The sequence below is a fragment of the Engraulis encrasicolus genome, chromosome 12, assembly GCF_034702125.1.
Source record: "Engraulis encrasicolus isolate BLACKSEA-1 chromosome 12, IST_EnEncr_1.0, whole genome shotgun sequence".
Taxonomy (NCBI): domain Eukaryota; kingdom Metazoa; phylum Chordata; class Actinopteri; order Clupeiformes; family Engraulidae; genus Engraulis; species Engraulis encrasicolus.
This window is the reverse complement of record NC_085868.1, coordinates 55,071,002-55,098,501: the sequence shown is the minus strand read 5'-3', so window position 1 is coordinate 55,098,501 and position 27,500 is coordinate 55,071,002. Positions and strand designations below refer to the sequence as shown.

Sequence of the window (27,500 nt, the reverse complement as noted above, 5' to 3'; positions counted from 1 at the left end):
CACCCGTATTGTCGTCGTGACGATGATGAGAGGATTTGTAAACATTGTGGCCGTTCTCCGAAGGCGTTCCGCCGCGGGCCGACACGGACGCCAGGCGCTCCATAATCTGGCTCAGGGACCTCAACGCACTCGAGCCGTCTAGTGACCTCTCCGACCTTGCGGACGATTGAGGCCTGCTGTACGGGTCATCATCCTGCGCCACCACCGCTGGCGCGCCTGTAGTAATAATAACAACAATAACAATAACAATAATTTTATTTATTTAGCACTAAATCATACGTACTATGTAGCTCTAAATGCTTAAGAAACAGATTAAAAACAACAAGCGAGATTGAAAGAAAATCTAAGAAATTAAAAAGAAGCAGAAAAAAAGTATTTTAAATAGCGGGATTAAAAAGTGCCCAAACCTGTGCCCGCGCCTGTAGTGCCTTGCCGCCTGGGTGAGTAGCTCCTCTCCAGTGGCAGGCTACTAGACCCTGACCCTCCACCACCGCCTCCTCCTCCTCCTCCCCAGGGGTCTCCGGGTCTCCCAGGGGGCCAGCTGGGGCTCTTGGGGGGGCTGCGGTGTGACCTGGGGGGGCTGATAGGGGCGGAGAGGAGCCTCCTCTGCTCCATGGACTGGAGGTAGTGGTGGATGGAGGAGGAGGAGACGGAGGCCTCGGAGCCCCGCTGGGAGGTGCGCTGGTGCTGCTGCTGCTGCTGCTGCTGCTCCTGCTGGTGCTGCTGGAGAAGGTTCTTCCTGAGCTGCGGAGTCGGGTTCGGGTTTGAGTCGGACTTGGATACGTCCGGCGTCGACGCGTCAAGATGCTCCATCGAGGACGCAGAGAGTTTACCCTGAAGACTCCTAGCAGATGTAAACAAAGTTCAAGTTGAAGTTCAAGCTCAAGTTTTACAGTAGTGGTATAGCCATATCAACAGTATACAAAAACAGTTGCTAGGAATGGGATTTGGCGTGTCCACAAGTCCCAAAAAAAACTATCAGATAAGACCCAGAGGTGTAGTCTACTTTTTTGTGGTGGGTATACTGTATTTGAGCATTTTTTTAAGTGGGTATACTGTATGTATTTGTGCTATTGTGAATAATGGATCAACCAATTTTAAGTGGCTATACTGCATATACCTGCGTTCTACGTAGACTACACCACTGTCAAGACCAAAACAAGACAAAAAAGGGAGAACATGACAACTGATGAATGAACAAAAATAATAAGTACATGTATATTTAGATAACAATATTCCTTGTATGTTTTTCGTCTTTTTCTCAAGCATGACAAACGTGCTATACAAATGCTATTGCTGATAATAAATATTGTTAAGAATTTTATTGGTAGCACAAATCCATGCATGGCATGTAGCTAAGTGGTTTAACAGTCATATGAAAAAGAAGCAACAGTAAAAGGATGAATGAAGAACAACAAAAATATAAATTAAGAGCAGATTAATAAAAACAGATGAATCAAAAGAGCAGGAAACAGAATTAATAATAAAAAAAAACCAGCTTGAATTGAAATGCAACAATAAAGTACACACATACATTTTGAAATTGCCTTCAACAGTTTTGTGATGCTGCTTATTATGTAATGTATGTAGGATTTGTTCCATCAGCGTGAGTTACCTGATGACTTGCTGTAGTCTGCTGATCTCTGCCTCCCTCTGCTGGAGAGAGGTGGTCAGTGCAGCGTTCTCCACCACTGAGATCTCCAGCTGGCTCTGGCAGCTCCTCATCTCTGCCAAGGCATCACTCACATCTGCACACGTACACACATATAAGATGAAAATAGATGGGAAAAAAAAGTATGAACCGTTTACACATATCACATATCATTACACATATATCATACATCCTTTTCTCTTAAAGGTAGAGTATGCAATTTCTTCTCCATGAAAAAAAAAACCCATAGTTAGCTTTTACGTATTCATTATGACCCGTCAATGACACTTTTCATTCATCAAACGGAGGATCTTCTCCATGTCCGCCATTTTGGATTACCAGTCATAGATGTCTGGTTGCACAGCTTATTGTCTCTTGGTCAGACCAGTAAATATAAATGAGTAAATATTTATGAAAAAGAACACATTTATAAATGGGCTGATATTTGTTTTTAAGATAAATAACTAAAATGACACACTCTACCTTTAATGTTGTATTGTATTATTTATTATTATTATTATTATTATTATTAGTATTATTATTATTATTATTATAATTCGCACTACTGTATATAGAAACACATGAGTGTCTATGTTTTTAGTACTATTCTACCCCACATTTTAGTTGATAAATTGATAAGTAATTTTAAGTTGGACCATGGATTAGTGGGGTGGATTCTGGATTTTTGTAAATGGGGCACTCTCCAACAAAATGACATCCTCCACAGGATCGCCCCAGGGATGTGTTTTGTCTCCTCTGCTCTACATCTTGTATACCAATGATTGCCGTAGCCAGCATGAAAACCGGCACATCATTAAATTTGCAGACGATTCAATAATTCTTAGCCTTCTTTATGGTAATGAAACAGACCATGGCCCTGTTTTAGATGATTATTTTGCTTGTTGTGACAGTTCTCTCCTTCACCTGAATGTCACCAAAACAAAAGATATGGTTATTGACTTTAGGCGTAACCCCCTCCCTGCTCTGACCACTACTATCAAGGGGCAGGCTGTGGAAGTGGTAGAGTCATACAAATACTTGGGCAGTTGGATCGACAACAAACTTAATTTTAACAGAAACACAGAACACATATGTAAGAAAAGTCAACAGCGTCTCTTCTGCTTACGCAAACTAGCTAAATTCAATGTGGACAAAACAATGATGACACTTTTTTATAAGGCCTACATTGAATCATTTTTATCCTTTTCTATATGTTGCTGGTTTAATAACCTCAGCGTGAAAGCTAGGAACTCTCTTACGAAAATTGTTAAGGTCAGTGGCAAAATCATAGGTGCCCAGCAAAGCAGCCTCAATGACCTGCCCAGGAAAGCCACCCTGAGGAAGGCAGAGTCTATTTTATCAGTTAGCGCCCACCCTCTCCACTCAGAATTCCAGCTTCTACCCTCCGGTTCACGTTTTAGGTTCCCCTCTGTCAAAACTAATAGGTTTAGGTTTTCATTTGTCCCCAGTGCCATCTCCCTGCTAAATTCCAATCCTAATGGATCACTGGCTAGATCCTTGGTGTGTTTTTATGGCATTTTATGGTGTGATGTGTAATTTTTATTTTGTTTTATTTATTATGATGTTTCTTATGCTACTTTTAACTCTATTTATGGTCATGTTTTAAACCCTGCACTTTATGGTTTGTCTTGTTATCTGTTGTCTATATGTTGTTGACTGGCTGCACACTTAATTGCCCCTTTTGGGGACAATAAAATTGAAACTTGAACTTGATGTTGTTGGTCTTTACCAGTGGCGGCTGGTAGTCTGTCAAACAGGGGAGGCTGTTCAATTACAATATGTCCAGAACGCAACAAAAAAAATAAATTCAATTTCAATTTTGACACACATCTTACATTGGTCCTGAGCCACATATGGCCTCACACACTAAAGGACTCTTGTTGAAACAAATTTGTTAATCATTAATCATTATCCCCCTTGTAGCCTATTCATAGGGAAATGTTTTTTTTTTTTTTTATTATTATTATTATCATTAGGCCTACTTCCGCCACATAATGATGTGATTGAGTTTGCCTTCGTTGTCTTTGTTCTTTACTGGGTGCACGGCTTAACTTACCACTAGAGGTCGCAAAATCTTTAATTATGTACCAGACATTGCCAACACAGTAGGAAAAAAGGACTCGCCACTCACGGGACTTGGCAGTTAACCAGTTGATCAGACACCACGAAAGCTCAAAAGAAACGGTTGTTCTTCCCTACCTTTTTCACCAAGTCAATATTAGGCAGTGCTCTGCTCTGCTCCTTGATATTCATTTTCTCCTCATAAGGACGACTGGAATTCGCCAGAATTTAATCCACAATGCTTGGCATTTTGCATAGCTCTCTAGCTTTCTTGCAAGCTAGCCCTAACGAAGTAGGCAACCTCAACTTTTGAATTGGGAGATTAAAAAGGATAAGGACGTGCTACTATTAAGACTTTATTCGCAACATAGGTTTACAAGAATATGTACACAAAACTGGAGTACACCGCAATGAATGGGACTCACTAGAACGACGCCCTTTCGGTACTTACCGCTTACGTCATACGACCCTAAACCTAACCCTAACCCTAACCTTAACCCTAAACCTAACCCTAAACCTAACCCTAACCTTAACCCTAACCCTAACCTTAACCCTAAACCTAACCCTAACCTTAAATCGCTTGTTTTGAAATATTTGATTACCATGTGAAGTCACGAGAGGGCGTCAAACTAGTGGGACCCGCAATGAATAGCTTCCTCTCTGGTTACCACGACGCAACTTCTCATTCAAATTAATAACATTTCAACTAGGCCTACTGTAGCCTACTGACACGGGGTTCACCCAATCACAAGTCGGAGGTTCAGTCTCCGGTCCCTCCCCCCTCCACTCTCTTCTCCATTGACTCCCAGTGAGGCTCAGTCTCAAAATCAAAAAAATTTCACGGCAATAGCCAATGACCGTTTCGCATTTTGCCATTGAAAAATCATACAATCCCACATGCCATTGAAGTCCATTGAGACTCGACTCGCTTGCGTTGTCATGAGCGGGAAAAAAAACTCGTGCGAGCCTCGGGATCATTACAGATTGGTTTCATCTCTAAGTTGAGCACATGCATTTTCTATGGAGCTGGGTCTGAAATAGCAATGTTATTAAGTCGTGTAAAGCATTAGTTTACATACTATTCTCCGTGATTTTTGACAGGAGGCGGCGCCTCCCTTGTACTCAAAGAGGAATCGCCTCTGGTCTTTACCCATCATGATGCGGCTGGTCTCTGCTTCACTCTGCTGCCTGCTGAGCTCCAGTTGACTCTGTTTGTCCTCCACCGCTTGCCGTAGCTCCTTGTTCTCCTGATGGACCTGTTCCGTCTCCTTGTGGGCCTCACGGAGCTGCAGCTGCAGAGACAGGTTGAGGGACTGCAGCGACGTCACTGCATTCACACGAGGAGAAGGAAACATCACACGCACAGGTGAGATCATGTGACATGGCGAGACCACGCACAGGTGAGATCAGGTGAAACCAAGTACTGTGCAAGTGACATCTATGGAAAAAAATCTAAATGTTCCTTTTTCCCACTCCTTTTGAGTGACAAAATTTCAAAAATTTTCCATTACTTTTAAAAGACCTACAATGCCTTTCCCATGACTTCACGGCACCATGAATGTGCAAAATTGTGCATACTTTTAGAGCTAAATATGAAATGTGTTCCTTTTCAAGTCTTCTTATGGTGTGACATTATTGTTTTAATTCAAAATATGGTCAATGCATTTATTGTAACATGCGGGACCATTCATTTGGATTTTTCGGGGTTTTTTGGATTTGTTTAGTATTACAAATATAAATAATCATTATCATAATTTGGACTAAAAAAAAGGCTGCAGTTACATTACAACAACAGTAAAATTCCATGACTGTCCAAAACTTTCACTGAAATTTGATGACTTTTCTCTGCTTGGAAAATTACATTTTCAATTTCCATGACTATTGCATGACTGTGGAAACTCTGTACAGGAGAGGTCAGGTGAGACCAAGTACCAATGACACCCATGGAAAATCTGAAAATGTTACTTTTTTCCAACATTAAAAGAATGTTGCAGTCTACAGGCATGGCATCCCTCTCAGCTGTGTGTGTGTGTGTGTGTGTGTGTGTGTGTGTGTGTGTGTTCTTACTCTCCATGTCGCAGTCTACAGGTCTGGCTTCTCTCTCAGCTCGCTCCCTCTCCATCAACTGCTGATTCAAGATCCTCAGACGCCTGAAACACAAACCACACGCACACGCACACACGCACACACACACGGTTATTTGTCAATTATAAAATAATGGCAATAATGATGTATGATGATTAATGAATACAATTATGATGATTATATGACACTGTGTACGAAGATACTATATTATTACTGTTATTATTAGTGCTGAAATACTGACTAATTATACTTTCTAAATACAAAAGGTCTTCTATGTTTTTGCCTATAGCTGGAGGACAGCATGCCGCTTTTTATCGTTATTATTATTATTATTATTATTATGTGTTGTGCTGACTAATTATACTTTCAAGTACAAAGGTCTTCTTCTGCGTTTCTGTTGTGATTTTGCCTATAGCTCAAGGACAGCATGCCGCTTTGTGGAGTCCAAAAGAGCTTTCTCCTGGCTCAGCACAACACAGATGCAGGCCTACTGGCCTTTGGCAACTACTGTCCTTTAACAGGCACTGCACTTAGCTGCAAACCACCTGCTTAGGTAACGTATGTGTGTGTATGTGTGTGCCTGTGTGTGTATGTGTGTGTGTGTGTGTGTGTGTGTATCCAAGTCCACATAATAATGTCAATGTTGTGTAGTCATGTGACATTCATAATAGTAGTTGTACTCATTTTAATAATATTATCTATATTAGTATTCATAGGAATGCTAATGTTTTATTAACCCCGAGCAAGCAAACCCTGGAAACGCCTCTTTGTGAAAAGATTGTGCTCGTGTGTGTGTTACCTGTGTAGCTGTGTGTTCATACTGTGTGTATGTGTGTGTGTGTGTGTATGTTGGTGTGTGTGTGTGTGTGTGTGTGTGTGTGTTACCTGCGTAGCTGTGCGTTCTCGCTGCGTAGTGGCTGTAGCATGTATGTTGTGTGTGTGTATGTTGGTGTGTGTGTGTGTGTGTGTGTGTGTGTGTGTGTGTGTGTGTGTGTGTGTGTGTGTGTGTGTGTGTGTGTGTGTCACCTGCGTAGCTGTGCGTTCTCGCTGCGTAGTGGCTGTAGTGCGAGTGCCAGTTCTGCCTGTATGTTGGTGGATCCGACCATAGAGGGCAGCAGAGAGATGCTGTTCTCAACCTCGTTAATCAGCTGCACCGCCGCACTGTCTAAACACACACAAACACAACACAGAAAAAACAAGATAAATAAACAAACATAGACTTACTGAAGACAAAGCGATGGACCAACTGAGGTAGCCTGGGAAATCCCATACTGCCTTTAGTTCTAAACAATCGTTTCGATCTGAAAGACAGTCTGGCGAGGATGACTCATAACGTCCAAGATCATGGTACCTGTGTCATAATGGCCAAGCATTCCGACATTTACAGTTTCTCTGCCCAATCAGAGAGCAGAGCAGTGTGTCACAATAGCCAAGTATTCTGCCCCCTACGGAATTTACAATAGGCAACTCCCCAGACCTAATCTCACTTGTGATTAGGTCTGGTGTTAAGCAGGCAACAACTGAGGAGCTTGGTTGCAAAATCACTTCTGTCCATTTTGGAACATTTGGGGAAATTGACATTATTTTGTATTGGGCATTGCATTGCAAAATGGATTTTACATACAAGTATAAACATAAAAGTATGTTCTCAAAATATTCGAATGGCAAGAATAGAGTCATTTTCAATGACAAAAATGCAAAAGTCATTTTGATACGAAACTCTTCAATTGCACACAGGGCCCCAGGGCAACACACTGATAGGAACGTCGTAGGAAGATGCCGTAAAGTCCAAACAGTTCGGGGTGACCCCCCGATAAAAACGCATCCTCATTTGTCACCTTACCGCTTTCCCCTAATTTCGTCATTATATTTGTGCCTTTACATATTGGGTCAATTTGGGAAAAAAAGTTCAAAATTAGCTATACCAAAAGACTCCAAATGACCTGAAACATACTCCTAGCAACATTCCCCAGGAGCGTTTTCTCCACCAGCGATCAATAAGACTCATTACTGCATACGCTAGTACAACAAGGTCAGCTGAGATTTTTTGTTTTACTGTCAATATGCAGATCATTTTAGAGTTTAGATCAGTATGCATGAGTAGTACTGACTCTACTCTATTATTCATAGAAACCTCTAAATTATTCCACAGGTGTCACTTGCCAAAAGAGTATATGCTTAAAGTCATGCATTAGTTATACAGTACAGGCATGCATACTGTATTACATGAGAAACAGAGAGGGCGGTAAAAGGAAGATGGAGGAGAAAAGGAAAAAGAAAAAGAAAAAAGGGCGTTGAGTAAAGCAGCACTAGAAATCAAGCCGATCGATCAATCAATTTCCCTTCCTATCAAATAAACCCCCCCTCTCCCATCATCCTCACTGTTATCGGCTGCGTTCGTGACAGTGCATTTCTGCGCAGCGTGCCTGCGCCATGCAAAATTAGGATGCATTCTGGTAAGAAAATTCTAACCAGAATGCACTGAACTGGCGAAGTGTGCATGCGCACAGTGCAGAAATGCACCATTACGACCGTGGCCATTTCCATTGCTCGTGGCATGACTCGAAGCGACGCCAAAGGTGTTGTGTCACTAGGATTGCATGGCCTGGCCAAGTCCCTCCCACATCTTCATCCTTATTGGCCACTAGGGGTGGGCGATATGACAATATTAAATCGTGAATCGTGAAATCCAGTACAAGATTGTCTCGAATCTGCCAAAGTGGAGAAATCGTATGTCTACTGACTTAGTGTTGCTGTCTTCGCTTTTATTCTTTACAATGTAGTAAGTTACATTATTGTATTCTAATTGTGCACGTTATGAGTGTCATCAGTGTGTTACATTTAATTAATGACTAATTACAAATTGCAAGTATATAAAATGCCTGTTGCTGTTTTTTGTTGTTTTTATCTTCTTGATGGAACATCGTGACAAAAAATCAGAATCGAGATTTTATGTTAAAAAATGTTTAAAAAATATTGGCCACTCCCGCCCCCATCCTTATTCTTATTGGCCACTCCCTACCCCATCCTCACTCTTATTGGCTACTTCCTCCCCAATCCTCACCCTTATTGGTCTATCCTTCCCCATCCTCACCTTGATTGGCTACGAGTGTCTTCAGCTCCCCCAGCAGGTACTTGACGGTCATGACCTTCCTGGCCGTCTTCTGAGGACTCAGAGCTTTGGCCTTCAGGACGTCCGCCAATCCCCTGCTGACACCGCCGCCATTTTGGGAGTCGAGGCAGCCATTTTGGGAGTCGCTGTCCCTGACTGGTGTGATGTCCACGTCCTCGTCCTCGCTGCTGCTGCTGGAGGTGGTGTACTCTGGGCCGTCCAATGGTGTCCGCGGCCGAGGCTGATTGGCCACAGACTGGCCAGGTGCATTTTGGGACGCCTGAGCCGCTGCTGATGATGACGGTAACGTCGTGGTGTACAGTTTGTGTGCTCTGGAATCGGAGGGGGGGTTTCCGGCGACGCCGTTCTGCTTCACATGTGGGTTGTTGTGACTGGGCAGTGCACCTGCTGTAGGAACGGTGTTGACGGTGATGGTGGGATTGCTGGGGCTGGGGTGGTCTGGTAGCACGCCATGTCCAGGGGCCACAGACCCATGCTGGGGCAACTGTGGCTCCTGGGGTGGGACAGCTGCACTGTGCTGGGTATACATGGGGGCAGACATGTTGGATGGGGCCATGGGGGCAGACATATTGGATGGGGCCATGGGGGCAGACATATTGGATGGGGCAGCTGCTGTGTGGGGGGCTGATGCGACTCTGAGGGACTCCGGCATGCTGCTGAAGACCTGGTGCTGCTGGCCAGTAGCCATAGTGACCGGATGCTGTTGGCCGGCGGCCATATTGGGAACTGCCATGGAGGCGGCCATATTGGTTGTAGACATGGCAACAGGGTGTTGTTGGGCGGTAGCCATAGTAACAGGGTGTTGTTGTTGTTGGGCGGTAGCCATGGTAACCGGGTGTTGTTGGGCGTTGGGGGCCAAGGGCAGGAGTCCGTGGGAGGCAGCTGAGGCCATGAGCCACTGCTGAGCCAACTGCTGCAGAGCTGCGTCGCTTAATGATGATGTCATCGCAGGGGCCTGCAGGGGGTTCGAGGTGCACAGCAAGTGAAAACATGCCAATCAATTCAATTGATCAATTATTACCAAACCACTCAATTATCAAATACTACTACACTGTATTTTCACTGCCTTTAATTTAAGGTGAGGTATAGCTTAGGTAGAGTATTGCTTGAAATCCATATGCAACATAGCAAGAGTACTCACAGGTTGGGAGGTGGGCGTGTCGTGAGGGCCGAGGACAGGAGTGGAGGTGGCCAGGCGGCAGTTGAACAGAGTGGAGCCTATCTGGCCTTTTAGGACACACACACAGAGGGAGGAGGGAGTTACAGATGTATACGTAAACACAGAGATATCAATATGTGCCTTCAGGACACACACACAGAGGGGGTTACAGATGCATACTGTACATATACACAGAGATCTTGGCCGCGTTCGTGATGGCGCATTGCTTCTTTTACTGTGCAGGGCTAATTTCAACTAAAACATCAATGACTGTCCTCCAGTCAGGCTGCAGTGTGCATGTCAGGCTGACGTGGTTTACCTGGTGAGGGGGCCTGCAGGCTAGCTCCACTACTCTGCTGCTGAAGCTGCTGCTGATTGGCCACTGATGACCTGGCCTGCGTCTGCATCAGCTCCCATTGGGCGGCCGGGGTGAGGGGCGGGCCCACCTGAGGACCAGCCGGGTCATGTGATGCCAGGCCAGGCTCTGCTATTGGCTGACGTCCCTCAGGGCAATATGGCTGTTGCCCTCTCTGCACAGGCTGAGCGAGAGTGGACGTCGTGGTCTTCTGCGTTGCGGCTATGGACGAACCATGAGAAGCTGCAGTTATGAAAAGCAAACTCTTAACTTAACTCTTAGCCAAGACGCTGATGGTGCTGATAACATTTACGTTTAGTTCAATCTCCAACATGTACACACAAAAATGTGTGCGTGTACACCAGAAGCGACCAAAAGTGGCTGAGAAGAAGAGATTGTTGAATATGTTTCGCCATACATTTGCTGTATTCACTCTGGATGTGATTTCGACATGCTTGATTTCGTTAAAAATAACGGCTCTGGCTCTGGGACATACCAACATTCCATTAGTTTTTCGCAGAACCGCATGACAGCTCATTACCACAATATTAGCTGAATTTTAATCACTGAAATTCTCTCTGGTCACCCAGGTCACTGAATGGCCCAGCGAATTCATTTTGGCCGCTCAGTTCGCCGACCCTCCATAGAGGAAAAAAATGACTTCTGTCACTGGCCGCTTTTGGTATACAGTTCGCGCCCCTCACCTGCTGAAGACGGACAGGTGGCTTTCCTCAGAGGTTTCTTCCTTTCAGCCTCTCGTCTTGCTGCGGCAGTTCTGGGTTTGGGTTTGGCAGGGGTACTCTTGACACCCTTAGAAATAGATGGTTTGGATTCTGGAACAAATGCAGCCTACCATTATAGTTACAATGACACCATATACAGTACCCCTGATAAAATGGAGGAAATCTGACAAGCAATCACCCATTTCACCTCAGTCAGGTCTATTAAAGTCAAGAAACACAAGTTACAGAATTCTGAGCGTAATTCCTGTTATGAATTTAATGTGGCAGTACTATAGCTCTGTTCAGAGGAGTCTCCTGATCTGTCATGAGCACCATGAAAGAGCAGACAGCTGCAGCGTCAGGAATACTTGCCCAATTTCAGGTCAGGAGAGCTAACCATCGCATGAGCAGAGCAGGTAACATGACAAAGAGTAGGCTATGCCATGTCATAAACTAGGGATGCACCAATACCACTTTTTGAAAACCGATACAAGTACGAGTGCATTAATGTGTGTACTTGCCGATACCGAGTACCGATACTGATACCTTTTACCACCAAAATACAATGAAAATAAATGCATGGCCTTGTTTTTTTCCTCCTGTGATATTTTTATTGTCCATTTCCATGTAGATTTAAGTGTTAGTAAATGTATGAGGTGGCACTTTTTTCCATGCTGCTTTCAAGTCCACAGAACGTGACAAGATTTTGCAATGTTTTGTGTAATAGCAGTATCGTTCCTGGTATCGGCAAGTGCTTGACGAGACGGTGGGGGGATAGGTGGGTTGCGTAGAGCGGGCGAGCCATATGAGTTGGGAACACATGAGGGCTTAGAAAAGCCACCATGTTTGACCACCACGAGCGAGGAGAGTTGATTACCTGATGTGGACCATGTGAGGCAAATCAGAAGCGGCAAGCACTTGACTACCACGGCCTGGCCAGAACTCAACGCTGACACTAGATCTCTTTCTCTTAGTATGACTTACTTACAACCAACTCAGGATAAAAAAAGTCTCCTCCAGTAAGGCCAATGAGACTTCAATAACAATAACAACAACAACAACATGTATTTCTATAGCACGATATTACAACTGTACAGTTGGCTCAAAGTGCTTTCAAATACACGCACACATTGCCACACTCACACACCAGCTCTGGAGGCTGCCAACTGTCCAGGGTTTGTGAGAAAGTGTACACACACACACACACGTTTGAAAACACAATCTACGTACACACAGACCATCCTGTGAAATGTTGATCATGAAAACACATACCTTCTTGTTCGACCTGGAGAAGCCCATGGAGTAAAGCAGCACAGCGATCTAAACCTCTGTGTACAGTCGTGACCTGAAAAAGGTTGTTTATTATTTATTTTATTCATTTTGTCATTATTCTGTATTGCTTTGTTTTTACCTATTGGAGAGCACTGTATTGCACGGTTTATAAATTTATCTGTTTAAGAAATATGCTGCAGCTATGCACAATTTACTTTCACCTACTATACAGATTCACAGTTTAAACACGTAATAGCTAATCTGGAGACTATTCCTCAATCAGCATCATCATTTGATGATCCTCTACCTGATCTTCTGAGTCGGTGGAGTAGAGGGAGTAGTGTGGCTCAGGGGCAGCTGCTGGCCGACTTGACAACCTGGCAGAAGACACACGCATTGTTTTGAAACTCGTTGACATAAACAATAAACATGTTGAAAAACGTGCTAATCAGAAGCACTATTGCAGTTACACACCTCGCTGCCTTCTTCTTGACAGGCTGTCCTCGCCCGGTGATCGCCAGTCTCCCCGAGGAGATCACCTGCGAATGACAGATATCCTCGTAAATGGCAGCACGTGCAACCATAATGAATAACTTTGTAATTTCACATACTACGATTAATGAGCAGTGAGCTAAACCAACGCATATTCCATTGGTGTTTTAAAGACCCAGATGGCTGGACCACTTTGCTACAAAGTCGAGAAGTCCATGTTCCTTGATGCACATTTACCTTGTGTTTCGACAATGCTGGTCTTGACGCCATTCTCACGAAACATGAAGAATATGACTTATAAGGTAAGAAATTTCACTTTGCAAAAAAAAGCCCAACGCAAACGCTGCAGGTCAGGACAAACTAGCTAACTAGCTAATATTCGCTATCCTCATCTGCAGAGTTATCAACATAACGACCTCACAAATCCATTAAATTACCAAGAAGCCGAACTGGTAAAATCCGTGCTAGTCAGATATTGTTTCCGTTCAGTGAATTAATACTATAACTTGTTCGACTAGCTGCTTACAGTACAGACCAAATCCAAAGTAATCACAGAAATCTTGGGCACTTCTGGAAATGTCAGCTTTGTTGTTTGAAACGGAAGGCATGGCCAGTTGACCAATAAGGGTGTGTGTAGTAGGATGTGGGAGAATCGATTGGCTGATTCACGTTCCCTGCTCGAATCCTATTGGCCCGTCTGAAATGCTCATCAAAAGCGTAACCTCTTTTTTAAACCAATGGCGTGGCCTGGGCGGTGGCTCATTGGAGAGGACGCCGAAGTAACTATGGAGACAGAATTGTAAACCACACGCACCGCGGTCTAGCATCGTTTTCCCGCGGGGAACAACTGATTGACCGAGCTGTGCACAGACTGAGGTGGAGTTCTTCTGGTAGTCCCGGTAGCCCACTGTGAAACCTATCCTGGCTAAGAAAAACATGCATAGATTTGCATTTCAATGTCTGGGTTGGTAGAATATTGTTTAATTACAACTGTAGTAAATATTCATCAATAGGCATTTAAAAAGCTTAATTGGCCACAACAGGAAGCCTATTCTACAGAAGGCCTACTGTACCGCAGTAGTAACAACAACAGTAGGCCTAATGTACAGTTAGGTCTGATGATAATCAGGCATTCAAACCCCCATCTCACAGTAATTATCAAAAGTGTGCGTGCGTGGCCTGGGTTAGAAAGAGGTAGGCCTAAAGGTGAGAAGATGTTGGACAAGCCAGGTTGTTCAACTACTTGAAGGCATTGTCCTAGTTAAGTGATCAGGTTTCAATAAAATAGGATACAATATTTTTTTCTTCTGTGTTGATGATATTACCTCTGTGTAGCATACAGTGCCTATAAAAAGTTTTTGTTCAAATGTCAGGTTTTGTGATGTAAAAAAAGACAGAAAGACAAACTATTCCACAACTTTTCCTCCTCTAAACTCTTAACCTACAATGCACTTGAACAAACTCAAAGCTTTAAAGGAAAGAAACAGAAAATAAAAAAACTTATATTAAGATGGTTTCACAACACCCTTAAACAAATGCTTTGTTGCATTTTTATTACAGCATTCAGTCTTGAGTGCCATGCTGATAGACTCTTACTCAAAAAGACTAAGTGCCACACACACACACACACACACACACACACACACACACACACACACACACACACACACACACACACACACACACACACAGTATATTGCCACAATAACGTCATCATAATGTATTTTTTATTTCATGATAGTGTAGGCTAATAATTTCAGCGTGCATATTTCTTTTTTTAATCAGCAGTAGTCTCTTTTTCCAAGAGAAGTAGGGGCAATGTATTGCATTCTTTTCTATTTGTGTCTTTTCCATCTGTCTCTCAGCCCAGGCGGATTTTACGGCTGTTGATGAAGTCAGACACCTTGACCATGCCGCCGTTTTCTTTCCTGTGGGACAGAATGGACACAGATTATACTGGGTTATAAGTAATGGACACAGATTATACTGGGGTATAGGTATGCACACAGCACACTGCCATAGGTAATGGGCACAGATTATGCTGGGTTATGCACACAACACACTGCCATAGGTAATGGGCACAGATTATGCTGGGTTATGCACACAGCACACTGTCATAGGTAATGGGCACAGATTAGGTAAACAGTCTCCCCTGTGACCTCATCATAAACCTTCCAACGCCCGCCTTAGAATTAAAAAAATTAAAAAAAAAAAAAACCTGACTAACATCCCCCAATAGCAACTGAGCACCCCCTCTCAGCTGTATCCTTCTCAACGCCCCACCAGGCCTAGGGCTCCCTTGGGGCCGTAGAGCCCCTGTTGAGAACCGCTAGGCTAACGGTACATTTTCCCTAATAGGCATAGATTAGATTCTTCTTCTTGAAGCAATGCATAAGTACAGTAAAAAGTTAGAAAAATGCTTTAAAATCTCACACACATAACCTTGTTGTTCAATCACACTCATCCACACACCCATGAATACTTCTCAAACCTCTCACACCCACCCACACGTATCACAGCCAAACACATCCATTACATTACATTACATTACATTAATACTTAAAAATCTCACACTCATAACCTTGTAGTCACAGCCAAACACATCCATTACATTGCATTACATTACATTACATTACATTACATTAATACTTAAACATCTCACACTCATAACCTTGTAGTCACAGCCAAACACATCCATTACATTGCATTACATTACATTACATTCCATTACAATAATACTTAAACATCTCACACTCATAACCTTGTAGTCCAGTCACACACATCCACACACCCATGAACACTTCTCAAGCCTCTCACACCCACCCACACGTATCACAGCCAAACACATACATTCCATTCCATTCCATTAATACTTAAAAATCTCACACTCATAACTTTGTAGTCACAGCCAAATACATGCATTACATTACATTACATTTGGCAGACGCTTTTTACCCAAAGCGACACATCCACATTAACACTGCAGGTGTAAAACTATGCGTTGGTTGGTAGCACAATTTAGTGCAGCCCTCTTGACCCCCAGACGTCCATCATCAGGACATTAGTGTAATTGTGCTCGGCGGCCTGCACAGTGTGTGTCAGGCAAGGGCGCCGCTAAAAATGTTGTGCCCCATGAAAGATTCAAATTTTGGGCCCCCAAAATGACAAATTATGTTATCAGCATCCTTCCAAGGGCCTTGTCAGTGCTGTCGGGCCCTTAGAATCTGTACCACCTCCCCCCCCCCCCTCGCGGCACCCATGGTGTCAGGTCTAGCTGCTTTCTTATTTTGCTCCTGTCTAGCTGTTTTTCTATTTATTTTCCTCTTTTGTATAGTAGTTTGTGACCTGATTATCTTCAGTGCGCATGTTGGGCGCAAAAAGCTTTGTGATTTACAACCTCGCTCGCGTAGCAGACTACAGCATTATGCCTGCCGACTCTGCCAGGTTTTTTTTTGCCATTCAGCAATGTCATGATTAACAAGACCTTAATCCTGCATCCTAACATTAGCAAAAATTAATTCCACAGCACGAGTTGCCACAGGTTTATTTATTTATTTACTTATTTATGTATTTACTTATTTATTTATTGCTGATATACTGAGATATTCAGTAACCAGCAGGGGGAGGGGATAACATAATTCTGACTGATCAAATCCACTGACATAGTCTGGAACAGCCTGTATGGGAACGTGAGGATGTTGCTTTACTGGGGAGTGTTTCTCGTAAGCGTAGTTGTTAGCCAGTTAGCAACTTGGATAGTTACCAATGGGGAATTGCATTGCAAACAACAAAGTAGCAACTGCAGTTTTGAGAAATGCACCCCTGGACACCTCCCCGTCCTCAGACGAGCCTTCCATCATTGCTTCCAGTCATCTCGATTCTCCATACATCTTTTCAGTTCGCTGGTACTCTGGGCTCCCGCGTCTTTCTTGAGTAGGCTATGTGCAGGGCTCTAAATTAACTTTTTCCACCACCAGCCAATTTGGCTAGTAGACATTTTTTCTTACTAGCCAAATGGAAGGTCAACTAGCCATTTTTTTCTCACCAAAATAAACCATGCGTTAATTATGTTGCTTTTAATTATTTTATTAAACTAGGCTATGTCCTCAACACAGATAAACAATATAAATATTATACTCAATATTATTTTTCATTCCATTTCCATATACTGCACAGACAGCCAAACACTAGCCTATTACCTCACACACCATCACCCAAACCTCATACAGTATAGGCCTACAACTCACACAAACACAGCATGCCTTCAACACTAATGTCACACACATACCAGACTTTCAACATACACTATAAACACACACACAACCAAACACTGCAAAACCACATATCCCCTACACAGCATCACTTCACACACAGTGGGCCAAATACCATGGACAATGCACAGAAGACGTGGCTTGTCTAGATTTCTAGGCTAACAGAAGGCAGGTGAAGGGGAAAAGAGATGGAGGAGAAGGAGACGGAGAGGAGGACAGGAGACACCCCCCCGCGCGCGCACACACACACACACCTACACAGTGCGTGAATGATGTCTGCATTGTGTGTTTATGCTGCTGCTGCGTGACACCTTCAAGTTCCTCCAGGTCAAATTAATATTAGCTTTATTTACGATGCGCTTGGAATGACAATTACCGTTACGCTATGTCAACTAGATATCCAATAACACCACGGACACCATGCTTAGCCTACTTTGTTACTTTCTTCGCTAGTTTTTGTTATCTTTTTTTCACTTACTCGTATATCCATGTCAAACTCGTGCAGGGTCTTTGCGATGGCGTGGGCGTTATTAGGAAACGACAACTCCATCGTTTGTAGTTGCGAGGACCTCGCAAATATCAGACGGCTTCTGACGGCAACGACACTGTTTTGACAATCAGCTGTCCTGTCCCTCCACTCCTCACGCCGTTTTCGCTCCACCAATTCTCTATTTCACCGTCACAACAGTTACTCTGCTATTACTTGCATTCATCGACACATAACCGTGCTTTAACCACTGCCACATTATTTTTCATCTGACCAAAACCTTCAAAACCAAAGTAATCCGCGCTAGTCCGCTCATTGAACATATTTTATCAACACTAGTAACAGCGCGCGGGTATCAAACACGCAGCCAATGGATGTGAGGCTGCCTTATTGTGATTAACGGTCAGCCAATGGGTGTGGGCTACATCATGACGGTAGGACTAATGTTCATGGGTAATGTAGGCGACGTTTTAACGTTCATCAGACGGCAGCTACAGATCTGTGCGGGCAGCTGTTAAGCGTTCAGTCGGGCGCGCGCTACCGGCCAATTTGGCTAGTGGATGATTTTTTCTACCAGCCAAAATGATTTTTCACCCGCATTTGGCGTGTTGGCGTGCGTTAATTTAGAGCCCTGGCTATGTGTGTCCACATATGTTAGTGTGGGACGTCCTCTTAACCGGCACCCTTGTGATGGTTCCCACACGTCACCAGTTTGCTGGCTGGCAGTTCTCGGTGCTTTTGGCAATGTCCTGCAAGGCCCCCATTGATAATCATATAGTGGTAGGCCTATAATAATGTAATAGAGTGTAGTGGAAAGCGCACATATCCAGCAGAAAAGCATCAGCAGGTGCCAAATCAAAAAACTGTCATATGTAGGAGCGGGAAAGGATCTGCACACTGCTTGCAAAAGACTTAATTTATTTGGAGCAACGTTTCGATCATAGATCTTCTTCAGGCATCTTGATCTATAATAATGAAATACTATTACTAATACTCACGCGAGGGTCTCTAGCTGGGTGATGGCGCACTCCATCTGCGTCTTGGACACCTCTCCGTCCACCCCCCTCAATGCCCCCCAAGGGCTCCATAACGCCCCCCTAGGGGCTCTCTAACGCCCCCTAGTGGTAGGCCTCTATACTCACGCGAGGGTCTCCAGCTGTGTGATGGCTCTCTCCATCTGCGTCTTGGACACCCCAACACCCCCCTCCCCCCCCCCCCCGAGGGCTAGAAACACTACACTAGTGATAGTAATGTACTAATACTCACGCGAGGGTCTCTAGCTGGGTGATGGCGCGCTCCATCTGCGTCTTGGACACCTCTCCGTCCACACCCCCAACACCCCCCAAGGGCTTTCTAACGCCCCCTAATGGTAGGCATATATACTCACGCGAGGGTCTCTAGCTGTGTGATAGCTCGCTCCATCTGCGTCTTGGACACCTCTCCGTCCACCATCCTACGCCCCCCCCCCCCCCCCTCAATGCCCCCAAGGGTTCTCTAACGCCCCCTAGTGGTAGGCCTCTATACTCACGCGAGGGTCTCTAGCTGGGTGATGGCTCTCTCCATCTGGGTCTTGGACACCTCCCCAACACCCCCCCTCAATGCCCCCTAGAAACACTACACTAGTGGTAGGCCTTTAATAATGTAATACCATTACTAATACTAATACTCACGCGAGGGTCTCTAGCTGGGTGATGGCGCACTCCATCTGGGTCTTGGACACCTCTCCGTCCACCCTGGCCCCCCAACACCCCATCTCAATGCCCTCTAGGGGCCATCTAACGCCCCCTAGTGGTAGGCCTCTATACTCACGCGAGGGTCTCTAGCTGGGCGATGGCTCTCTCCATCTGCGTCTTGGACACCTCTCCGTCCACGCCGGCCAGGTATGTGTAGATGAAGTGGAAGGTGTCGAGCGGCACGCAGGCGTCCGGCGGCTGCAGAGAGCTGTCCGCATTCAGGATGTAGCACGCATGGATCATGGCATTCTTAATGGTCTGGGGATGGACACAAGGTAAATGATTATATAATAAAAATAATAATAATAAATAATCTACTCTGCATCGCATTCTTAATGGTCTGGGGATGATGGACACAAGGTCAAGGTCAAGGTCAAGTTTATTTTGGTGAGCTCACACACTCAGACATTTACTTGACTTTAGGATATTTCACATTTAATACATGGACATCAAGGTTTACTTTCAGGAAATGTAATGCAGTTTTAGACAGGTCAATTCATTTGACATCTAAATAAGAATTTAACAAAGTTGTCATTTTATTTTCATATTGGGGATGGTGATGGGCCCCTGGAGGTCACGGGCCCCGGTGTGACCGCACCTGCTGAACCTGCTATGGCTACGCCCATGGTGTGTACCAGGGCTGGAATGGGGGGGTGGGGGATGTAGAATAGGGCCCGGGCACTTTTGGCTTAAAGGGGCCTCTCATAATTAGCGACACAGTACTGACTCACCGGTGGGCCCTGCACCCTTGTGGGCCACTATGTTCAGAAATGTTTAAGAATTGTTATGATTTTTTTTACATTTCTGATTTAAAAAAAAAACCTTTCTGAAAATAGGGGCCCACGAGGGTGCAGGGCCCACCAGGAAATGCCCGCTATGCCAGATGGCCATTCCAGCCCTGGTGTGTATTCCACACACAATTTCGTTGCCTTTTCGACAATGACCACAAACTTTTGAATCTCGACTCTAGGCCTACTCACTCACCCCTCCGAGGTAGCTGCAGCCCAGAGCGAAGAACTTGATCCACTCGATCTCGCTGCCGAAGGAGCCGACGGACAGGATGTGCTTCAGCAGGTCTGGGGAGAGGCCGCACGACTTCCAGGTCTCCTCCAGCTGCTTCTTAGTCACCTTGCTGCTCTTCCCCAGCTGAACACACACACACACACACACACACACACACACACACAGGAAAAACACCAGTGTTGATATTTGATATTTAATATTTTATATTTATTGTTTATAGTGTAATATCGTCATCACCTTGCTGCTCTTCCCCAGCTGGGAGGGGGGACACACAGGAAAAACACCATTGTTGATATTTAATATTTATTGCTTATAGTGTATTATCTTAATACCAGCGTTGATATTTAATATGTATTGCTTATAGTGTATACCAGTGTTGATACTTCATATCTAATATTATTGTTTATAGTATAATATCTTCGCCACCTTGCTGCTCTTACCCAGCTGGGGAGACACACAGTTTTTTTTGTTAAAGGTGCACTATGTCATATTTTTTAATAGATTATTTCCATAGTAATAGTTACATTCGTGCTGTCATTTTGTGTAGGGTGCTAGACAAAAATTCTGAGTGAATTCTGCTCAGTTTCGTGTAAATATTGCAGAATTTGACGCTGAGTTTTAACTGCACTGTAGCAATTTGCCCACCACAGTTGTAAATCCATCTGGATTCATACAAGTTTACTTTTACTGTACACATGATAAAGGCAAGAATTTCCCAAACTGTTGTGAGTTTTCCATACACTGTTGTGGGTGATTTATAGCGAAAATGATGAATTTGGTCTTGTATGGGTATATATGGTGGTGGTTAATATTCATAAATAATGACAGATTGCTGAACAAGCGACACAGATTATGATGAATGGACGCCTAGAAAATTACATCGGCCTACCAAAGATATGAACACATTCAAAGTAAGTGTATCAGTATGTAGAATGAGTCCACCTGGGTGTGCAGGGCTGTGAGGGAGGGTGGGCTGAGGTCCATGGCTTTGGGAGCTGTGGCTTTCTCCAGGTTATCCTTCACTGGCAATGCCTGCCCTTGGATCAGGGCACTGAAATACCTAGGTGAAGCATACAATATTGACACAGGCACACATGGTTGGCTGTACACAGTTATAGGCTACATAGGTAAAATGGGTAATAACCTGAATTGGGTGATAAATTGTATAGTATAATGGTTATTTTATTTCTTCTTTTTTATTCTAATGGTTTGCTTGTATCTGCTTTTCCCGCATGTTGTAGTCCATGGTCTACCCTCTTTGTCTGATTTGTTTCGCTTTATCTACTTGTTTACATGTTAACACATTCAGTCGATCTCAGTTGTTTTGAAATGCGTTGGCAAGTGTATAAAGTGTCTAGGCTACTTTACGCACAAGGTTGCCCACTCGATGAGGTCGGCGGGCTGGGTGCGGATGGCATCCTTGGTGAATTGTTTCAGGATCTCGGGCAGCTCCGGAGGGATGTTGATATTCTTCCCCTTTCTTCCTTTGCTACCCGGCATGTTGGTGGCGCTCATAGTTGCTTCCTCAAACAAAGGAAGTGAGGGGTTGTCAAGTGGTGGGGAAGTCAAAAAATTACACAACTTTTCAGCTTGGATGCGTTCTGGAATGCCCCATGCGCTATTGTGACGCGGTCGTCTTGTAATGGCGGACCCATGGCCGCATGAGGGCATCACATCTCCTCTTATTCCACGATAGTAGCACCACTCAAGGCATAATCATGGTTTCCATGTGTGTGAGATGATTTCCAGCGCCAAAAAATACTCAAAACGTGCCTGGAAGCACTAAATCCCAACAAATTTGAATAGAATTTTCATTCATTTCTACGGCCACATATCTGCAGAAAAATCCACCCAAATGACATTTTTCTCTTTTTATTTGCAGACGGCCATCCCGAGCAGCCCAATGGGTGGGGAACTGCCAAATCTGGCAACACTGTTCATAATTCATACTGGCGACTGTCAAGGCTACTGTGCTGGCTAACGCGCATTTATTCTTTTCTATAACACACATAAGAATCCTTTGAAGATTTACGCACAGGCTTATTTAAAAAGAAGCGCATCCCTGCTGCTTCATCAAAATCCCCCCGTCTCTTGAGTCTCTTTCAAATAACTGCATTTCATTCCTGTGCTTTTGAATTGCAGGAAATGTGTTTCCTCCCTCTGTGGTATTGCACTTGCAGCAGCAGAAATATTATTGGCGATGATAGCTAGCTGAGCAGCGAGAGAGTGGGCAGCAGCGTGGGAGAGAAACACTGGCCCAGTAGAAATTAGCATTAGCACTTCAAGGGAGAGGTGACCAGGGAATAATTCACAACATGAGCGACTATACACGCTATATCTGGACTTTCAGGCACATGACTCCTCTCTCTAAACATACACGTGAATTTCCCCGTTTTACTATTAACGCGCCTTAATTAAAACAGCGCACAAGGTGGAATCAGTCCCCTCGTAAAAAGAAATAAACACCTATTACCCACATAACAGGCAGAATGAACCCCCAGAAGGAAGCTCCCGTAATATTGTTGATGTTTGTATGAGATGTCGTCTGTGAACTGCTGGGGGCAATGACGCTCCCCCTTAAAATGCCAATTTAATGTGTTCCCAAGGGAATGAGCGTGTGTGGGGGAAGATGAGGAGACGGCAAGCGAGGGTGTGTTTAAAGTCGCTTTCAATGACATTACCCCAATTCACAACATCCGCCTAAACTGTGCGACAGACGGAAATTCGTGCCTAATTGAATGCGGGATTTATTCCAGGGTTTTAATTGGCGGAGGCAAAAGGCCCCAGTCAGTTGCGTGCGTTGATGTGGCGTCCGTAAACCCCTATTACTATTATTCAGTTTTTCTCGTTACATCATTACTATGGAACCTCCTTCCGTGATGATACCCCACCATTTGAGGTTGCTGCTGGTCCTGGCCGCTATCCACAGCCCTGCTCCTCTGCCAGTTTAGAGGGGGTTGCCGCCACCCTGCCTTGCTTGGCTTTCATTGCGCTCCGACTGACACACCATATGGACATATGGACGGACCGATGGATGCATGACGTGTGGAGAGGCAACCCAGCAGACCACGGAAAGCCATTTTCACGTCCAGCAAGCAGCGCTGTATTGGTGCTGGGACCATTTAGCCGAGCGGATACTACACTACACTACACTACACTACAACAGCACGGGCATCGCGGTCCTTCCTTCTTCTGTCAAGAGGCAGGCAGCCGGAGCCCAGACCGTGTGAACAATAGCGCCCAATGCAGCGTGGTTGTGTCTAGTGCAGAACGGGGAAGGGAAGCCAAACCAAGGCAGGGCAGGGGAGGGACAGGAGCCGGGCTCTGCCAGCGGTTTACGGCTTCGGAGATGACCGCGCTCTGATGTGGGTTACTCTGTACAGATTAGTGGATTTATTGGTGTGAATTTCGTCTGCTTGCTATATCCGTGGGCAGCAGGCGAGGCAAGGCAAAGGCAGCGACTGGAGCCCATCAATGCAAAAGATGAATTCTACCGATGCTGCCGAGGAGGGGGGGCTGACAGATCCAGACACGGAGCCGTTTTTCAAAACAGGTAGGCTGTGTATGTTTTGTGTGGTGGTGGATGGTGGAAAGCGTTCGCTTTTGTCCAATACCAAGATAGGTATCGATGCATGGTGTGTAGGCTATGCCAAGGCAATGGTTGCAATTTAACCCCCGCAAGCCAAGACTGCCATAGGCTTCTACTAGGCTACTACAATAATGAGATGCGCGTCGTAGGGGCAATATCGCTTTGTAACCTATTGTGTTTTTTCCTCCACTAATGGAATAATCGCACGGCGCACATTTTGTAATTCGAGTGAGCACGGACGACCGTTTATGTTCCTCGCCCTGATCGCAGTCAATGGATGAGGCACACCCACCCACCCATAGCACAGTACAGGCTACAACTAGCTCCCTGTACCTGCCTGCCTTGATAGATGGAGGATGCTCGCTTGCCCACCATCATATGGCAGGACTGATGTGAATGCATCTATGTAGCCTATGTATGTGGAGGTCGTATGGTTGGGTTAGGTATCCACGTCTAGACTGCATTGTAAATCACTCACACCGAGAAACGGCGGCTGGCACCGGAGCGTGGCTTTACAAATCTCTCATGATGCTGAGGGTGCTAACAGCCAGTCAATGGTGGAGAGGAGTAGGGTACCCCCATTTCACCTACTACTAGTAGTGAGAGCACCCGCACCCGCACCCCAACACACACACACACACACACACACACACACACACACACACACACACACACACACACACACACACACACACACACACACACACACACACACACACACACGCACACACACTCTCTCTCTCTCTCTCTCTCTCTCTCTCTCCCCCCCCTCTCTCTCTTTCACCTCCTCTCATCAGCCTTCCAGTGTTTCCCACAGAAATTTTGGAAACTATGGGGGCAGCCGGGGTTTATTTTGTCCGGGTGAGGGGGGGGGGGGGGGGGTCTTCTCACACGGGACTTTTTTGGGGGGGGGGGGGGGGGGGGGGGTGCGGGTTGTATTCTTGCAGCGTAAATGCAAAACGGCAAAACAATGACTACAGTATGACATTGGCGCATGGAGAAACTGTAGGCCTGGGCCTATATTTCAGCCATTTATATTTTGAGAAATAAGGCTACATAAGATTTTACCCATGACTTGTATAATAGTAGTACATTGTCATTGTCAAAAAATGCAGTACAGTGAATAATTTCTGTTTACAACACAGTTTCATTCGTCCCTCATGCAGGGGTCTGGGAAACAATAAAACAAAATAGGAGCAGAGATAAGAATTTAAGAGCACTGTGAAATTGTTAACGCATAGATAAAAAGGGTCTTAGAGGGTAGGCTATGCCTTTTCCCCCACACATATCTGTAGGCGTCCACATTCTACATGAGGGCTGCTGGTCACAGGGCCAGTTTTTTCCAAATTCCTCCCATTAAAAGGGCTGAACAACATATTACACATTTATGTCTATATTCACATTCATTACACATTAATTTCTATATGCAGCCCGATGTCTCCTCTGCTGTGTCAATGAAGGTCTGTCACCAAACTCATTACAACTGTAAAACAAAGCCTAGGGAGTGTTAGTAAACTCATCCCAACTGTCCCTTCTCTGAAGGTTTTTTTTATATTGCTCCCAAACCCAAGTAAACTACAACAACTTGACTAGGCTTTTGATCCCTGTCTTTCAAGCACTTGTGGTTCTCTCTATAGCAGGGGTGCCCAACCTTTTTTTAACCAAGATCTACTTTTGAAGTTGATGGTCTGCCGTGATCTACCAAGTCAAATTTAAGGATGTCAGTATGAAAATTTAAGACCACCATTTATTAATCACCATTATTATGAACAAAATGTTTTTAGTAGGCTACTATTGCCGTATCTTTTCAGTGTGTTTTTAAAGTGTGTTGAATAGCCTATCTTTACAAAGCAATGCAGCACTGATAGTATGCAGAGATAATTTCAGTCATACACAAGTCATAAACAACTGAAACAATTTCAAAATGATAAACATTTGGAATATAAAAGGCACATAGGCCCTATTTCTAAAATATGATGAAGCATTATCATGCCTTCAGTGGTATAGGCTACAAATTAAAAATTGCTCAGAAATTCACCATTTGTTATGGGTTGTTATTTGTTATGAGAGAGAGAGAGAGAGAGAAACGAGAGAACTCATTGGATTGGTTAACACCCCTGTTAAGAGTGACTTCTTCTATGAAGGTTTTTTTTTTTCAGCTCTCTGGGACAGTAGCACAGCAAAGGCTTTCTATTGTGAGTTTGGCCAATCGTTTTGTCCACAACTGAAGCAATAAACAGCACAAATTGAAGTGAATTCCATACATGTCAACAACTAACATTTCCCTTACACGCGGCACGCGATGTAAACGCAGTTAGCGATGATGCATGCGACTAGCGATTTGGACGAAGATCCTCGCATATCGGCGTGTCATAACGCATCGTTGCGCACATGTTCTGTTACTCACCCGATGTTACACGTGTGCACACATGAATCAACTGTAATACCCTTACGGTCACTTCCTAATGCTTTCCCCTCATTCTGTGTTACCGTGGGACTACTTATCTAACCAATACAGAGTCTATAGGATGTATTTACTCCAGGAGGAAAATGCGAAGGAAATTCAAAATCGTAATTCAAATCGTTTTTAACAAAAACGGATATCGTTTAAAAAAAAAAAAGTAATTTGATTTTTTTTTACATTTTCGTAAACTATGGCGGCCAAATTTAAACTATGGCGGGCCGCCATAGTTTCCTCAATGTATGGGAAACACTGCCTTCTCTTCTTTTTCTCTTCTTCTCCCCTCCATCCTCCACTCCTCCACTCCTGCGCTCTCTCTCTCTCTCTCTCTCTCTCTCTCTCTCTCTCGTCCCCACTCCCAATTATCACCGCGAGCGCCGTTGATATTCTCGTGCATCTCCGCGGGAGTGGCTGCCTTGCACGGCCCGCCTGGCTGGCTGACTGGCTCGCTCACAGGCTCGCGCCTGTCATTTTGTCCGTCGTGACATTGATTCATGTTTCACGCGCTTCTGGCGGAGCCTGTTGATCCTCAAAGCAGAATCTCTCGGGCAACTGGAGCGCAGCGCGCGCGCGAACGAGAAAACAAAAAATTCGGGCACATGCTCCTGCTAGTCCAGAGGTTGAGCCATTTCATTTCATTTTTTGTTTGTTTCATTCAGCACCAGCCCTGACCATAGAGATGGGAGAATAGTGTAGACGAGTGTAGTAGTGGGGACACACACAGGGCAGGGGCGTAGGAAACGGTGGGTCCTATGTAAAATCAGCTCCAATGGACCCCCCAGCCACATATCTAGCCTACATGAATCCCTGGGAATCCAGTCGCACTTTAGCCCCTTATACAACACCCCTGGCCACAAACAAGCTTGTCACACGAGGCCGATACTATTGTAAAACCTTTTAATATCAAGTATGGGCTATTACTGGAATAACTCACAGACATACAAGCTTGAACTGAAAAGCCAAGACTTCACTTATTTTATCTCCC

General features: G+C 44.6%; 3 protein-coding genes across 3 annotated transcripts in view; 1 reads left to right on the top strand and 2 right to left on the bottom strand.

The window, feature by feature from the left end:
* Positions 1-13,362, bottom strand: part of ccdc14 (coiled-coil domain containing 14) — a 14,372-nt gene extending 1,010 nt beyond the window's left edge. Inside the window, exons 1-13 of the mRNA XM_063211969.1 lie at positions 13,189-13,362; positions 12,934-12,998; positions 12,767-12,836; positions 11,170-11,266; positions 10,430-10,708; positions 10,093-10,178; positions 8,913-9,906; positions 6,845-6,983; positions 5,801-5,883; positions 4,884-5,060; positions 1,616-1,748; positions 408-844; positions 1-216 (exon numbers count right to left, since the gene is read on the bottom strand). The exon at positions 1-216 is cut by the window's left edge and continues 1,010 nt beyond it. Coding sequence (XP_063068039.1) covers positions 1-216; positions 408-844; positions 1,616-1,748; positions 4,884-5,060; positions 5,801-5,883; positions 6,845-6,983; positions 8,913-9,906; positions 10,093-10,178; positions 10,430-10,708; positions 11,170-11,266; positions 12,767-12,836; positions 12,934-12,998; positions 13,189-13,221 — 2,809 coding nt within the window. The 5' untranslated portion in view covers positions 13,222-13,362. The remainder of the gene's footprint in view (positions 217-407; positions 845-1,615; positions 1,749-4,883; positions 5,061-5,800; positions 5,884-6,844; positions 6,984-8,912; positions 9,907-10,092; positions 10,179-10,429; positions 10,709-11,169; positions 11,267-12,766; positions 12,837-12,933; positions 12,999-13,188) is intronic.
* A 1,299-nt stretch (positions 13,363-14,661) lies between these two features.
* Positions 14,662-22,046, bottom strand: LOC134460399 (ropporin-1-like). The gene is made up of 5 exons (XM_063212823.1): positions 21,838-22,046; positions 21,408-21,525; positions 20,427-20,588; positions 19,519-19,700; positions 14,662-14,879 (listed from the first exon to the last, which is right to left on the bottom strand). The coding sequence occupies exons 1-5, from the start codon at positions 21,978-21,980 to the stop codon at positions 14,813-14,815; spliced, it is 672 nt and encodes a 223-aa protein (XP_063068893.1). The 5' UTR covers positions 21,981-22,046; the 3' UTR covers positions 14,662-14,812.
* Positions 22,047-23,721: 1,675 nt separating this feature from the next.
* kalrnb (kalirin RhoGEF kinase b) overlaps positions 23,722-27,500 on the top strand; it is a 149,015-nt gene continuing 145,236 nt past the window's right edge. Inside the window, exon 1 of the mRNA XM_063211968.1 lies at positions 23,722-24,018. Coding sequence (XP_063068038.1) covers positions 23,940-24,018 — 79 coding nt within the window. The 5' untranslated portion in view covers positions 23,722-23,939. The remainder of the gene's footprint in view (positions 24,019-27,500) is intronic.